This window comes from Perca flavescens, chromosome 8, assembly GCF_004354835.1.
Source record: "Perca flavescens isolate YP-PL-M2 chromosome 8, PFLA_1.0, whole genome shotgun sequence".
NCBI lineage: Eukaryota > Metazoa > Chordata > Actinopteri > Perciformes > Percidae > Perca > Perca flavescens.
In genome coordinates this window covers 4,981,152-4,997,823 of record NC_041338.1, presented here as the reverse complement: position 1 = coordinate 4,997,823, position 16,672 = coordinate 4,981,152, and the positions used below count along the sequence as shown (strand labels likewise).

At 40.9% G+C, this 16,672-nt stretch overlaps 1 protein-coding gene across 1 annotated transcript; it reads left to right on the top strand.

Moving 5' to 3' along the window:
* Positions 1 to 253: 253 nt before the first annotated feature.
* Positions 254 to 16,672, top strand: LOC114560186 (cyclic nucleotide-gated cation channel beta-1). The gene is made up of 19 exons (XM_028585373.1): positions 254 to 683; positions 1,857 to 2,058; positions 3,252 to 3,287; positions 3,696 to 3,797; positions 4,442 to 4,596; positions 7,410 to 7,558; positions 8,204 to 8,320; positions 10,250 to 10,300; positions 10,422 to 10,508; positions 11,697 to 11,761; positions 11,935 to 12,057; positions 12,432 to 12,573; positions 12,749 to 12,908; positions 13,004 to 13,101; positions 14,652 to 14,735; positions 14,871 to 14,989; positions 15,216 to 15,362; positions 15,498 to 15,696; positions 15,806 to 16,672. Exons 1-19 carry the CDS (start codon positions 341 to 343, stop codon positions 16,100 to 16,102), a joined length of 2,676 nt encoding a protein of 891 aa, XP_028441174.1. The 5' UTR covers positions 254 to 340; the 3' UTR covers positions 16,103 to 16,672.

Below are 16,672 nucleotides of genomic sequence, written 5' to 3'. Positions count from 1 at the left end.
AACGCGTTCTTCAAAGAGAACGGCATCTCTGCTCCCAAAATCCCCCGCTCCATGCCTACGCTACCCACCCAGCTCTCTGACGTTACCAAGTACCTGCCCTCCCTGCCCCCTGAATTGCGCCACGAGTTCTCTCAGATCCGACTCACGCGGGTCCCCCGAAATATTGCCCAGACTCTGACTGAGCTTTTGCCCAAAAGCTCCGAGGGTTCAGCCAGCCCCAGTCTGTCTGGTCTTTCCCAGAGCTTTTCAAGCATCCCCCAGAAGCTCTACCAGTTTCCCAGCCAAACGCAGCAGTACTTCCTCAACGTCCGGAACCGCCTCAACAGCCTTATGCCTCAAGATGCCTAAGAAACAACAACAACAACAACAACAACAACAACAGCAACAACAGCAAAAACAAAAGCAAGACAAGAATCAGCAAGATGTTGAATTGAACCGGCTCGTCCGACATTCCCCTCTCCCTCCCCCTCACCACCCTCAGCTCCGGTCCCGCTCCCCGTCTCCATCCTCCCCCAACGGTAGCACCCTCGAACTGCCCAACGTGCCATCCTACCCACGCCTGCCGCCAATTGTCAGCCCCCTATCAAAACAGCTCAACTCACTGTCCCACAAGCTGTCAGGTCTCTCCAACCCGGCATTTTTCATTGAAGATGACTCAGACATTCACGCAATAAGGCCCCCAGGTGAATCTGCAGCAGTGGAAAGTTGAACTGTGTTCCATCACATGAGATTTCTTGCAGATACCTGAACTCAGTCATAACGAGTACTGTTGCCTCATAATATGTGACATCAGGATAAACTATAGATGTAAAATTGAAAGAAACAGCTGATTGCCTCAAAACTTTATTTAAAAACAATCATGGACAAAGAAAATTGCAAGCAGTAAATGATCAACTGAGTTCAGATGTCATTGCAAATGCACTGACAGCGTGTTCAGAAAAATGAGCACTCTGTCAGGAACAAAACTGTAGTGGTTTCGTGTTGTGGTGGTGGAGTTTTGTATGTTTATGTGTTGACTTGTTATGTCATTTAAAAAAATTAATAATTTAAAAAACCCAGGCACAGGTCACTTCTCAGATAATCTCAGGCAGGTTGGGAATAAAGCACCACAGTTGATTAATTTGCTTCAAAGAAAGAGGGCTTTAAAAAAAAAAAATATATATATATATATATATATATTTTTTTTTTTTTATATATACAGTGCTGCTCATAAGTATTCATACCTATGCTAAAGTTGACTAAAAAGAGGAATAAAAAAAAAAGTTAACATAGGGGTATGTATAATTATGGCCCCTGTATTTTAAGGGAGAACATTTATTTATTTACAATACATTATTCATTCACAAAATAAATTGGTGTCTTAAAAGGTCGGATTTTTCCTCATCTTTTTGATTAAGGCATTAAGATCAATTTCCAAAAGATGATTTTTGTATTCCTCTTTTTAGTCAACTTTAGCATGGGTATGAATACTTATGAGCAGCACTGTATAAACATGCAACATCCTCAAACTATTCTATAATTTTGCCTCGGAAAAACATTATTCAGGAACTCAGGAGGAGAAGAAAAGTTCTAAATGTATATTATAGGTGCCGTAAATTTCCATATACAGTAGCTGTGATAAAGTCTGTAACAAATGAAGATTTGATTTTTGATTAGCCAGACAGAACGGCTTGCCAGATGAGTAAACTAGACCTGTCAGCAATCAGGGCACCCTGCCTCTGCTTGTAATTGTGACCTGCTTTGCCCCTGGCAATGTTGTATGGCAGTCCTATTTGTCCCAAATACACATTCACTTTATTTGTGATGGTTTTTATTTATTAACAAAAAAATATTTTTTTGTCTTTCAACATCTCCAGAGAGCTCTGGCCTCAGCCTTCATCCAGCTGTCAATGTAGAAGATGTCGACTCAGATCATGAGAAGGGAGGGGCAGGAGGAGCAAGAGGAGGAGGAGGAGGAAGAGCGGAGGAACAGAGCAATATCCCCAAAATTCTCACCACCCAGGACCCCAAACTTACCACTCTCACTGTCCCTGTGACCCCGTCCGTGGCTCGTCAAAGGTGAGAAATACTACCATTAGTAGTTTATGTTGTCTGCTATTAGGACAACAACAAATCACATCTAATGTTTTACCAAGAGATTTATGATGTGTAAAACGTAAACGCCAGTTGTGGATCATTCATGGCTTACTGTGAAAGATTTTAAGAGGCTGAGTGTATATATGGAAAACTCCAGTTTATCAGGGTGCATTACAATATTTGGAATCTTTTTTTTTTTCCTCTCCCCTCATGCTTCTTATCTACAGTAAAGGAGATAAAGAGTAAGAAAACTGCATGGATTGTTTGAGTTGTAGTGCAATTTGTAATTTCATTATTCTTTTTCTCCATGTGAAACAACACATATGCATAGCTTTTATTCATTCAAAAAGAGAAATGCAAAGTAACATCCCTAGGATATGTTTTTGGTTACGTTCTCTGTTGGCAAGTGGAGTGTTTTTATCCAAAAATCAGATCAAATAAAATAAAAAATAAAAAACATTTTAGATTTTAGATTAACAAATACTTGCTCATAAAATACAAATAGTTTCAGTGATTATATTTTATCGTCATTGGTGGTTTTAATGAATCATGAAATGTATCATTTTGGATTAAAACGCTTCACGTTTCCCTCTGTTTAGTGCTGTTTGAAATGGATCTACTGCCCTCTAATGTCTGCAGTTCGCTCTGTGTTCTACAGAAACCATGTTACCTTAGGAAAATCTGAAATTTCTTTCAATTTGGTCCCAAGGTTAAGAAATCTTTTCTGCACATAAACGACAGTAAGAGCCGCCAACACACATAGTGTTTATGCAGAACACAGTTTGTCATGTGAATCATTGTGGAAACAAAATGCTTTGTGTGTCTTGTTTTGTGTTGTTGTGATGTTCTGTTTGCATGGCTTTCACAGATTTTTTGCGCTTTTGGCTCCTGTGAGAATTATGTCATATCGTAGCAAAAGTCAATAAACGTATGCATCACAATCTTCCACTTGCTCATCACTGTGTCACCTACCTGCATAGTACTGTAGGTGATTGTCCTCAATGTTTCTTATATTAATATAATGCTTTTCCTGGCGCATACACGCACACACACACACACACACACACACACACACACACACACACACAAAACCCTCTATCTCTCTCTCTCCCCACTCCTCTCTCTTGAACACACACACCACTCGCTTCAAACCCTGCTCTGACCATCCATGACAGTAGTGGAAGGAATCGGAGGACTATCTGGACAAACATGTAAGATATCAACCCTTGTTAAATACTGTGTTGACTCATCTAGCATCCAATCTATCTCTTTATTCACACATCGTGCTGCCCAGTCAATATTTTATCCATCACCATTCATTAATCCATGGCATTTCCCCATTTGAACTGACCATGCTTTGATCGTTCCTCATTAAATCATTATTTTCAGTGATCATTAAGTTGCATTCCTCACAATCATAAATACAGAGTGAGCACGAAAGGAAAAACTCAGCAGCGTATATGTAAATGATTTGATTCTGTCTTTTGATTTACAAATGCTGCTTAACATGATGTACAGTAAAGCCACATCACAGTGGAGTTTAGTTTGAGGAAAAGAAACAATAATCTAACCAGGCAGTCCCAACGTTGAACCAATGATGTTGGCGTCTACTTAAACAGTAGGACCTTTCGCTCTCAAAGTGAAGAAGATGATGACGATGAAGGAAGCATCCCTGTCCGAGCCTGGCCCAGCCAGTCCAGCCTGCAAAGCTCAGATGACAAGTGAGCACACACACACACACGCACACACACACACACACACACACACACACACACACACACACACACACACACACACACACACACACACATATACACACACAAAATAATTAATAAAATGATAAAGAAAGTGTCTTTTTTTCACGTTTTGCTTGCTTATTTCAATGTTATTGGCACTTTTGTTTTTCCCATTACCAACAGTATCTTCACCACTAGAACCAACTCCTTTACACTAGTTTTACACTTATTTTTTTTTCGGAATTAATAGTCAATAAACCTAATTTATATGAAATTATACCAAATTTTTGTGTAAGAAAAAAGCAGAAATGATGAATGATTTGGACTAATGGTTAAAATCAGAGGAATGAAGTTAATGGATAATCACAGATATGTCAAACGTTTTGTCAGGATAATGCTATAAAACTGAATACAACACCCACAATTCAATGAAAGTAGAGATCTGATCCTTAATTTCACTTGTGAAGAACGATGTACCATCCATGTTATTTCGGGGCAATTCGGTTGAAAAAAATATAGATATAGAAACTTTGAAAACGGAAAACGGGAGTGTTAAGTGCTGACATGCTGTAATATATGGCCATTAACAATAATGAAAATCTGCATCATCTAATTTGATGTTTTCCAAGACTGAAAGAACGTCCAGCATCTTCAGCCAGTCAGACCAGTACCGTGGTCAACGAGCGTCTCCAGGAGCTGGTCAGGATGTTCAAAGAAAGAACGGAGAAGGCGAAGGAGAAACTCGTTGACCTTGACAGCTCAGATGAAGACAGCATCATCCCCTGTGAGTTAGAGTCTTTGTCATTTTCTTTCTTCCACACACACACACACACACACACACACACACACACACACTGAGCTGGTATTTAGTGCTACAAGGGACATACAGTTTGGTGAAATGGAAAGACTGTATAATTTGAGTGTTTCATAAAAAGAATTTGCCACCAGGGGGGCAACTGTTAGAATGCACTCCGAACATGTTCCTTTTGGTTGTTTATTAACAATAGAAAATGAGGGTGTGTGGTTCTGCAAGAGAGATACATGAAAATAATTAGTACAGTCTATTATGCATATTTCAACAGGTTGCCATATGCCTTAAAGGTAGGTCTGTTAGACATTACTTGTAAAGTAAAGTTGGCGTGAAGATAATCGAACGCATTACCAGAGGAATTAAAACATATTAGGAATGTCTTCAAATTTAAAAAAGGATTCTATGACATGACACTAGAAAAGTATAGACATTGAGTATTATTCTGTGAGAATGTTGATAATGGTGATGATCACCATTTTTATCATTATGGTTATCATTATTTAGGATATTATTCATTCATTCATTCAAATAAAGTGTTATAATAGATGCCTGTAATACCAAGCAAATACAAAACCAGAAACAAACAATAACAGAGGCCATTTTTCTGAAATCTCTGTTCAAACATTGATTTGCAAATAAGTAAAATGCAACAATAAGGCTGATGCCAATCAGCTGAACATCTGCTACAGTATTTCTAAGCTACAGAATTCCTCTTTTTTTCTTAATTAAGGCTAATGATATACATTAGCTAATACCAGATTCTCTACTTTATGCATCCATACAAATATTAGCATCTAACAAAGTAATGTTGCCTACATTGTGCCAGGAACAACAAACTAATAATTGTCAAGGCACTTCAGGCTAAAAAGGCAACATCTCTATTAATATGCAGCAATATGGATTTAAAGATAACAGTTTAAGTAACAAAATGTCTCTTTTTCTTTTTAAAACACTAAAATAATTAAGTAATAACCTTTCTTAATGTCAGAGCAAATGATGGATTGTATATGTCTTTTTTAAAACATACACTCAGGATAATCTTAAATGAAGAATATTTTGTCAAGCCTGTTTCCAGCTACATATTCTTTATAGTACACTAGTACACATTTAGTAGAGAAGAGGTGCAGATTTAAATCGAGCATTGATGCAGAACAAAATCAGCAATGTACCGTTGAAAAAGGGAAGTGTGCACATAGAATTTGACAACCTCCTATTTATTGAAGAAACCTAAGACCAGTAAGGTCTTTGTTAACCAAACATTTGCCCTGCTGGTTGAATGAATGGTTTGAATACATAATCTGGAGATTATGTTTGTACTACTTCTCTTTTTCCCCATTAGTTGTTCCCAAGTCAAGAAGTTAGCTGTAGTGTACAAAGTGTCCATTAATAGGTGATGATCCTCAGCCGTTTTTTTTTTTTGTTCCTGTAACTTCTCTGGAAGAAAACATGTTCTAAATTGTGTTTTTTGTATTGTGAGCCAGGAGATAACAGATATTTCTGCACATGAATTCATTTGTGGCGCTTAAAAAAGAAACCCTTCAGAAGACCACCGCACAGGCAAACAGAAGCCTACATCTGATGTTGGGAAGGATACTTTCAAAACGTATTCTGTTACAGAATACATGCCCAAAAATGCAATTTGTAACGTATTCCGTTACGTTACTCAATCTGAGTAACGTATTCTGAATACTTGGATTACTTCCATATTGAATTGCATTTTATAAGTGTAGGAATGCGGCCATCAAATCCTGCTTACTAAACAGGCCTTTTCTGTTGTGTTCTTCTGTTCCAACTGGCTGAATGTGTACCTAAACAAGCAGATAGATTGTTGTATTTGTAGTCCCGAACGGCATACTACAAAAATCTAACCGCAGTCTAAGCTACCACGAGCTAATTTTAGCTAACGTTAGCTAGCATGTCAAACGGGGCTAGTCGGTCTTTCAACGGCTCTGGGGCTAGTAAAATCAGCACGTAGGAGAATGTAAAGTCGCACGTCAACTATAAAATAGCAAGGTGACCAGTAAAACTACAGCAGACTAATAAAAAAATTAAAAAAACTTACTTTGCTTCTTCAGGTTGGAGGTGGAGTAATTTGGGCGCTGAGAGGGTGTTCATGGGGAGCGTGTCTATGTTCCCCGGGTCCTATGTTCCCTGGGTCCTATGTTCCCCGGGTCCTATGTTCCCTGGGTCCTATGTTCCCTGGGTCCTATGTTCCCCTCTTTGTATGAGACTGGGGAACATAGGACCCTTTTCCACCATTACTGCCAAATTCCATGGCAAATAGGCCTATGTAGGCCTACGGGCTGTTTGACGCGCATATGCAAATAGGCCTAGACAAGGAAAGATTAGGTCATTTTGGGGGGGAAAAACAGGGAATTGTTCCCCTATGTTGGTCCTATGTTCCCCGCTCGGGGAACATAGGACCCGGGGAACATAGGGATGACCCCTGTTCATGCTGCGAGTTGAATGTTTTGTTCCGATATGGTAAACCTTATTCGGTAACACTTTACTTGAAGGTATCTACATAAGTCATGAACACATGACACAGTCATGACAAATGAACCCTAGCCCTAACTTTTCATGACAAAAACACTTACTAAAAGAAGCGTTATGTCATAAACGTTTATGAATTGTTTATAATGTTTATGACACGTTCATGACAGTGTCATGTCACTCTTATGTAGATACCTTCAAGTAAAGTGTAACCCCCTTATTCTTTCCATCCTATCTGAAATCTCTCTCAAAGACTTTTTGCCCCTTCCCTTCCCCTCCCCCCCTCCCGTCAGCTCCTCCCCAGGGTTTAGCTGCTCAGCCTGCTCCTGGAGATCAGCCGGTGGACGAAGGAGAGAAGGAGGCACGGGCAGGTCCATCAGGAGGAGGCGGAGGGGGAGCAGAGAGTGGGGCAGAGGAGGAGCAGTCTAGCCGCCGCAGCAAGGTGAAAACTCCTCGGTGGATACAAGCTTGTATGCACTACCGCTTCCCTGCCAGCATCGACCCTTTCACCAGTGAGAGCCCAGCCGAATACGCCACCATACTGTACAGTAGAATCTCCTTTACTTAACTCAGTAATGAATGACAACACACCCAGGGACTTATCTTGTGGCTCTTCATTTTTCTGCCCCACAGTTCTGATCAAACTAATAATAAAAAAAAACACATAGATTCAAATGTATTAAGCAGAAACACTCAAGAAATATTTATATTTTTTGCGACCAGAATGCAATGCTTAAGCATTGTGAGGTTTGGGTAAAGGTGAATCTACTGTACTGTCCTGTCTCAATAGAGCCGCCTGTCTCCTCGTCATCTGTCATTTACCCCTTTCCTCCTCCCTTTTTTTTTTTTTCCACATTCATCAGAACTTTGTGTGCCAGTCCATTTTCTATCACCATTCTTTCTCTTTTAGCTTTTTCTCCTATTGTCTAATTTCCCTCAATTACTCCATCTCTCCCACACTCCCTTCATGCTCTCATCTTTGTCTCTCTCCTTAGACCTAATGTACGTGCTGTGGTTGTTTTTGGTTACTCTGGCGTGGAACTGGAATACATGGTTCATCCCGGTGCGCTGGGCCTTCCCTTACCAGACTCCAGACAATATTTACTACTGGCTGCTCACTGACTACCTGTGTGACCTCATTTACATCCTGGACATCACCATCTTCCAGCCGCGTCTGCAGTTTATTCGTGGAGGGGACGTAGTGGTGAGTGGGACACTGGCAGCCATTAATGTAACTGAGCGCTTCCCCACTAATTCTTTTTTTTTTTTTTTTTTACTTTATTGCCCATATTAAACATTGCAGGCAATTTTAGCAATACAATACCGACACAAACCCATACACACACACAAATACTCTCTCAAGGAGAGGTTTAAAGCCCCTGACACACCAACCCGACGGCTGACTGTCGGCAGAAAAGGCAGTCGGACTGATCAGCCGAGGTCCAAAAAGTGCCTTGGAACACACCAAAGCGACGCCGTCTTGTGTGTACTTCTGCGCGTGCGCGAGACGTAATACAAAAAATGAAAACCGGAAATGACACAGCGTCATGTGGGTCTGGCTTCTCCAGCCGATAGTAATGGCAGCTTGTTCAAAATACGATCTCGTATTTTACGAAAATAGTTCACAGAAACGTGTTTCTGAAAACATTTTAAGTGAGAAATAGGCCATACCAGGGCTCGAGAGTGCGACCAATTTGGTCGCAAATGCGATGTGTAACGCCGCTAATGAGTCAGCCGTCACTCTCTGAGTAGCCTAGCATATGCTTCAGTCCATCACACTCCCTCGGTCTTTCGGTCGTTCTTTTTTTTTTTTTCTAAAGATTTCGGCCTTTATTTTGATAGGAAAGCTGAAGACATGAAAGATGGGGATAGAGGGAGGGGGGGGGATGACATGTAGGAAAGGGCAGCAGGTCGGAGTCAAACCTCTATATTTACCAAATGAGCTATCCGGGCGTCCTCTTTCTCTTTTAATCAGTCTGTTATTGTTGTTGAAAGCTTATGAAGGAGCTTTCTCAGATATATTTTTTTTATATATATATCCTAGGCTATTTATTTTAGATAACTTTCATTTACATGTGTTGCAGCTGTATATTTTCAAACTGGTAAAGGGAACCCTGTCTTTGCATTTTATTTTAATCACAATCTGTTTTAATAAAAGCTTTGACTTAAAACTGAACATTTAGCCCACATACAGAGCTATATATCGTGTACATACAAATTTGGTGCACCTAAATAAAAAAAGTTAGGCGCACCAGTGCAACCAAGGCAAAAAGTTAGTGCGGAGCCCTGCATACACTTCAGATCGACGAAGGTCAGATTTTCGTCAGATTTTGAGAGGCGTTTGTCACTCATCCCACTTGTTATTTCCGGGTTAACAGTGAGTCCGACCGCCTGCCAGCAAGTCAGGTCGGCCAAAATGAAGGCTGACGGCTCCATCGACGGACGACGGTACGGAACACACCGAACAGACTCGAGTCACTGACCTCGCCAGACTGTCCGACGGCCGATTATCGGGTTGGTGTGTCAGGGCCTAAAGCAACTTGTGGTTGAACTTCATTCAACACATATATTGACTACATAGAAGCAGGGCAAATAGACCATCGCATATCACAGTATGTTTAAATTAGTATTCAAAATCAAGGCCTAGAATGACAGGGGTCCATCTTCTCACGAACAAAGGTACTTTCACCTGTTAAATAGCAGTCATATTTCCCATTGTACAGACCTGTTTGATTTTTTGTATCCACCGGGCTATTGTAGGGGGGCTAGGCTTCATCCAATTAATAGTGATAATTTTTCTTGCTCCCCCACTAATTCTGTAACGTGTCCTTGGGTTTTGTGAAAGTTTCTATATAATATATGTTATTATTATTATCATTATTATCTCATACTGGGAATCAGGGCACACAGGCTGCTAAAATCACCAAAAACACTGTTTCACAGTAAACTAAAAAAAAGGAATAATTACTGTAGTTATCAACAGCTGAAGTGACATTTATCACATTAGTATACTTTATATTATTAAGATTATGTAGCTCACTCTTTGAAGTAAAACAATGACTGTTTAAGACCATAATAATCAACCTACCAGGACCATTATTCATATCTGCGGTTGTTTTGTTTTCTATTACAGTGTGACAAAAAAGACATGAGAAAGAATTACATGAAAACCAAACGCTTCAAAGTAAGTAACTAGAGCTGAGTTGATTTTTGAGTGTGTTCTGCTTTTCTTCATTTATTATGTAGCCGTTGAATCAATCATTGAAGCACTTCTGTCTGTGAGGTGGTACCTTACTGTTTTTCAGTTTGATGTAGCCAGCATTGTTCCCCTGGAGCTCTTCTATTTTAAAACTGGCATCAACCCTCTGCTTCGCTTACCCAGGCTGCTGAAGGTGAGGTTCATTACCGTATAGTCAACCAATTTTCCTTTGACAGCCCATTTAAACCTGTTACAGTATCTGCATTCTGGCAACCAACTCATTAAAAATCCTTCCACAAAAATGTACTAAACGACACACAACAACGTTCCATGGACAATATCAAATATAGTATCAGTAAGTGTGACACCAATACAAGGAGTTTATTTGCAAGGCTCTACAAATGCGTTTTAGGCAATCTGATGTAAATGATTCAGATATCACTTTTTCAAATGTTTGATAGCCAATTTTCATAACAAACTTGTTAACCCTTTTCTAGGGACTTTTTTGGCTTCTAATTATTATTATTTTTCAAATTTTGTAATTTCAACCTCAGCTCCGATAATAAGTCTGTAATAAACTGTTATAAAACCCATTGATCCCACACCAATTGCATCATAATTCCATACACTCTATAATATGGCTTGGAAGCCTGGGAAAACCCTGACGAACTTCCGGAAATTTTAGATTTGCTCTGCAAGTCAGTTTGGCCAAGAGCCCATTCAAGCCCATTTCCAATTTTTCCAACTCGAGGCACCAATCACAACCGTTGAGGCGCGCTTTACACGATGACGATAGCGCAACATGCTCGCTGGTTGAGATGTTTTTCCGTCGCTCTGAATACGTCATCTCCTTCATCGCACTGATTGTTTTTAAGTCTATCCAACTGCGCCCAGAGGCATTTGAGCGGTGTCCGTTGGTGACGCCCATTTGGAAATGGTCTGTGAATGAACCTTCCCCAGACCCACTCTCAGTTACAACTGAGAAGGGTCTGCTGTCAACCAGGCTACCAAATCAAAACCAAAGCCATGTTCTCATATTTGCCCTATGTGGCAAATACATGACATGTTTCTGGTTTCCACTCAGGTTATTGCTGCTGTATTATGGAAAATATTAAAATGCCCCAAATGTTGGTGTTTTTGTTCCCCCCATAAAAAAATCAACAGTGGTATTATTCAAACAAACTGGCATTTAAAGGGTTAAAATTGTGCAAATGTATGAATATTTGGTAGTTTAATCAGGACTGATGCTGGTTCAAATAATATTAATATATCATTTTATGACAGTTTTTTGCGTGGACATTTTTGACCTCGAAGGAAGCAGCTTTTTAAAGTGAGGCACAAGGGTTAAATAATTTACTGTTTTCTATCAATGCCTCCTCAGATCAACTCCTTCTTTGAGTTCAACGAGCGTCTAGAGGCCATCTTGACCAAAGCCTACATCTACAGGTCAGCTGCAGCCTGTTGGTATCTTACTGTACTGCCAACTCTCCTGTACTGAATCCTCTCTGTTCTATCTCTGCATCACTTTTTCTCATTTTGTCTCGCTTCCTTACGATAAACACAGATGGGCAAATAACTGGTTTTAAATGTGTTGCTCCCTCACGCTCTCTGTCTCTCAGGGTGATCCGCACCACCACATATCTTCTTTACTGTCTCCACTGTAATGCCTGTCTATACTACTGGGGCTCTGACATGATAGGAATAGCATCCACCCAGTGGGTGTACAATGGACAGGGCAACAGGTTGGTGGGATAAACACATACACGCAAACCACACACACAATTTCTTTTATTTTTAGTCTTGAAGATTAGGATGAGGTGTTTAAAGGTGATTGACTAGTGCACAGCTGTTAAGATAAAACAGAAATCCCAGACCCAAAAGGAGCAAAGTGAGCACCAATGAAGAAGATGTCAACTTGCATAAATAAAAAAAAAAAGCTCACTCTTATTTGTGATATTCACACAAACTGTGTACAGTAATTCTCCCCTGGTCTGTTCTAGTAGCATCTTTTGACTTATATTTTACATCTGATTCATTTTAAAACCTATCATGTTCAATTGAAGCCATATTCTGGTTCTGCCTTTTTATAATGCCTCCTGTCTTTGTCTCTATTCAGTTACATTCGCTGTTTCTACTTTGCGGTGAAAACCCTGATCACCATTGGTGGTCTGCCAGATCCCACCAGCCTGCCCGAAATGATCTTCCAACTCATCAACTACTTTGTTGGAGTCTTTGCCTTCTCTATCATGATTGGACAGGTAGATATATAAATATAATGGAGACATTTGTGCCTTCCACATATATTCAACATTAAAGCTCCAGTTTGTAATCTATGGTTCTTATTATGCACTTCATGCTGCAAAGACATTTATATGTCATAAATCTCTTTGTGCAAAGATCGTGTTAAATTGGCAAACATGTTTTGTCTCTCAGATGCGTGATGTGGTTGGCGCAGCCACAGCAGGTCAGACCTACTACCGTACATGTGTGGACAACACTATCAAATACATGTCCTCCTATCGCATCCCTAAAGACGTGCAGAATCGTGTCAAAACCTGGTACAACTACACCTGGCAATCACAGGGCATGCTGGGTAAGGAGAGCATTATCTGTGCTCATTCATATGTATTGTATCATATGTATTCATCTGATCTCACGGTCCTATTTTACCTCTCGTTTACATTTCAGATGAGCAAGAGCTGCTGACTCAGTTGCCAGATAAAATGCGTCTGGACATTGCTATAGACGTCAACTACTCCATTGTCAGCAAAGTCCCACTTTTTCAGGTAGGAATTCCTAAAAACACATGAAAGAAAATAGCACAGTATACCTAAAGGGATAGTTCAGATTTTTTGGAGTGGAGTGTATGAGGTACTTTATCCATAGTCAGTGTATTACCTACAGTAGATGATGGTCAGCACACCCCCAGTGTGGAGAAGCAGACAGGAGGACATACACGGAAGCTAAGCAATGTACTGCTGTGGACGGGAACAGTTAGACATATTTTAGCCACCCAAAAAAAAACAAAAAAACAATGTGAGTTTAAGAATGTGCTATATTTACAATATTTTCACTGTTTAACCTTGCTGTCAGATGTCACTTCCCGATTGGGGAACTAACGCCTCTATTTTTGCTCTCTTCAAAGCCACCAGACTCCTTTGCCAAAAACCTGTTTTTAATACCTTGCAGAACACAGGAGTTGCTGGTCTACCGTTGCCTCGATCGGTTAGTTTGTTTATTGTGTGACTTTGGTGTTTTAAAAGGGTAAGTTTGGATTCACCAAAGTCACGCAATAACACAAACAAACTTTCTGATCAAGGTAGCGGTTGTCACGGACGACCAGGAGACAGACTGGAGTAGTGAAGCAGATCTTTATTAACAATGATCCAACAAAAAGCAGGAAGCAACAGGCAGGAATCCGGTAGCTGAGTAGGCAGGTTTAGAGCAGCAGCAGACAACAGGATACGAAGTACTGGTAAGGCAAACTTGGATAGACTAGGCATAACGTGTGTGAGTCAGAGCGTCATGTAGAAACGAGACTAGACGAAGAGTGTGTGTGGTTGTGCTAATTATGTAGGTGGTTGTTGATTAGCTGCAGGTGGTGAACTGAGGATGAGGCTTGATGAGGTGCAAGTGTGTGTAATCAGTACTGAGGGGACTGGGAGCGACTGATCTGCATGAGTGACGAGGAGTATGGATCAGTGGGAGGAGTGTGTGTTGGAGAATGAGAGGGAGGAGTGAGTGCTGGTGCCGGTGGGACCCTGACAGCGGTAGACCAGCAGCTTTTGTGTTCCTGAGAGGTAAAATTACTGTTTTTGTCCAAGGAGTCTGGTGTATCTAAAGAGAGCATAGATAATGACTTCAGTTCCCCATTGGAATGGGCTGTCCCACCGCAAGATTAAACAGTGAAAATATTCTAAATTTGGCATACATTTAAACTGAATTTTGTTAGGTGGGCCTTTTTTTAGGTGTGTAAAGTATGCTTTTCTGCTGCCCCTGTCCACAGCAGTACATTGCTTATTAGCTTCCGCGCCGGTACTCCTGCATGTTTCTCCAAACTGGGGTTGTGCCGACCATCATCTACAGTAGGTAATACACTGACTATGGATAAGTACCTCATATAACCCTACTAAAAAAAATTCGAACTATCCCGTTAATAGAGAATAGTATTCTAAAACATATGGATCAGGATCAGGATCAGGATTTGATCAGTGAGTATCCCATCTGAATGAAAACAGCCTTTTCACACAGTTATGTTTTAAAGTAAGTGCACTCGCCATATAGAGCTCAGCAAGAGACCACTGTTTTCTCTTTTTTTTGTCCTCCCTCTTGACAGGGTTGTGACAGACAGATGATCTTTGACATGCTGAAAAGCCTACGCTCTGTAGTCTACCTGCCCGGTGATTATGTCTGCAAAAAGGTAAAAGGCAAACTTGCCTGTGTTCTGTTTGTAGAAGACAACTGTATGTGGCAACTCTTTTTCAATTTCTTTGCCATTTGTATGGCTCTCTCCTTCCTATCATTTGCCTCTGCGTCTCTCTTTTTTCTTGCGCAGGGCGAGGTGGGTCGGGAGATGTACATCATAAAGGCAGGGGAGGTGCGGGTGGTTGGAGGACCGGATGGGAAGACAGTGTTCGTCACTCTCAGAGCAGGGTCAGTCTTCGGAGAGATCAGGTAAAGTGATTTTTACAGGTGGCAACATATTTTGTTCAATGGAACAGGATTTCCTTCCTATCTAAGCTGCCATCTCTGACAAATATATCTTGTGATATTCACACTTCAAGGTTTGGTTCTAAATCTTTTGCGTGAAATCCAAACAACAACAACTGCTTTCCAGAAACAAAAATATCAAACGTGATGTAAAATGTTGTTTTTTAACCATCATTTCTCTGATTGGCAGTTTGCTTGCAGTAGGCGGGGGTAACAGGCGCACAGCAAATGTAATCGCCCATGGATTTGCCAATCTCTTCATCCTGGACAAGAAAGACCTGAATGAGATCCTGGTCCACTATCCCGAGTCCAAGAAACTGCTCCGCAGAAAGGCCAGGTTAAACATCTATGGCACTTACACATTAGCAGCTGTTCTTAGCAGTGAAAATGGACGAAAATGGACGAAAAAGCCTTGTTGTTTTGTCTGAATATATGTAATTATTAGCAAAGTCATATACTGTCCCAATCACAGGAAGATGCTTACGAAGGGAAAGAAACCTGAGCCCAAAGAAGAGGCCAAGGATCCCCCTAAGGTCCCGGCAGCTCGCGTTAGGCCGGAAACCCCCAAACTGCTGAGAGCGGCCCTGGAGATGACTGAGAGAGCCACTGGACTTAAAAGAGCTCTGGCTAAAGTCAAAGAGAAGACCAGCAAATCCAGTGTCTCATTACAGGTAAACACACACCTTAACAACAAACCAAAGAATAAACATATGCACATGTGATAGTGACAAGAGAGAGGGTGAACTACTATATATAGTAGGCTAATCTCTTCTCTTCCAGCCATCCATCTCCTCCTCCCTGCCTCCTCCATCTCCCACCTCCAGCGGACCTGACAGAGACGTGGACACACCGTCGCCCACGTCTGGCAGCCCTGCGACGTTTCGCTCTGCTTCCCGTTGCCATAACAACAACAACAACAACAATAACAACTTTGTGATGCCTCAGTCTGTATCACAGGGCCACAGTGACGCAGGAGACAGTGACACAGGAGGAATGCTCGCCACGGACCAAAGAGAGGAGGGTGTTAGTGAGGTTGAAGGGAACGAGGGTGGAAAGAGGGAGGAAAAGAAGTTGTGATAATTCTTTAAAGGACAAGGGAAGGACCAGATCATAAAAAAGTGAGAACTGGAACAGAATGGTGGAATTACAGAGAGAAGGGGTTTTAAATGAACATGTACAAAACTGTCATGTCTTAATGTCAGCCCAATCTGCTAGTGGGAGTTGTGATAGCTTCATTGCAAAACTATCAAGGTAGGACTGTATTCCACTCTGACCTACTGTGCGACTCACCCATTTTGCACGTTACAGCCTTGTAGCCCACTTTTGTGTCCAATATCAATGACATAACATTAGCTGTTAGGATGAGCTGTGTTTTACATCAGAACTTGTGTCACTCCAACCTTCAGGGGTCGTATTTCAGAAACTTCCTATCGTAACTCTTGAGATTAGAAGAGTCTAATATAGGATTTTTCCCAATTTGATAGCAATTTTTCCCAATAGAAGCATATCCTAACTAACTTTAAGAGTCCTTTCTTATCTTACTTCATCCTATCTAATCTCAGGTTAGGATATCCTTAGTCTATATCCAAGATTTTGAATTTCCGGGATTGTTCAGGTGCCGCCAGAAATTCCACAGGATGTCTTTAA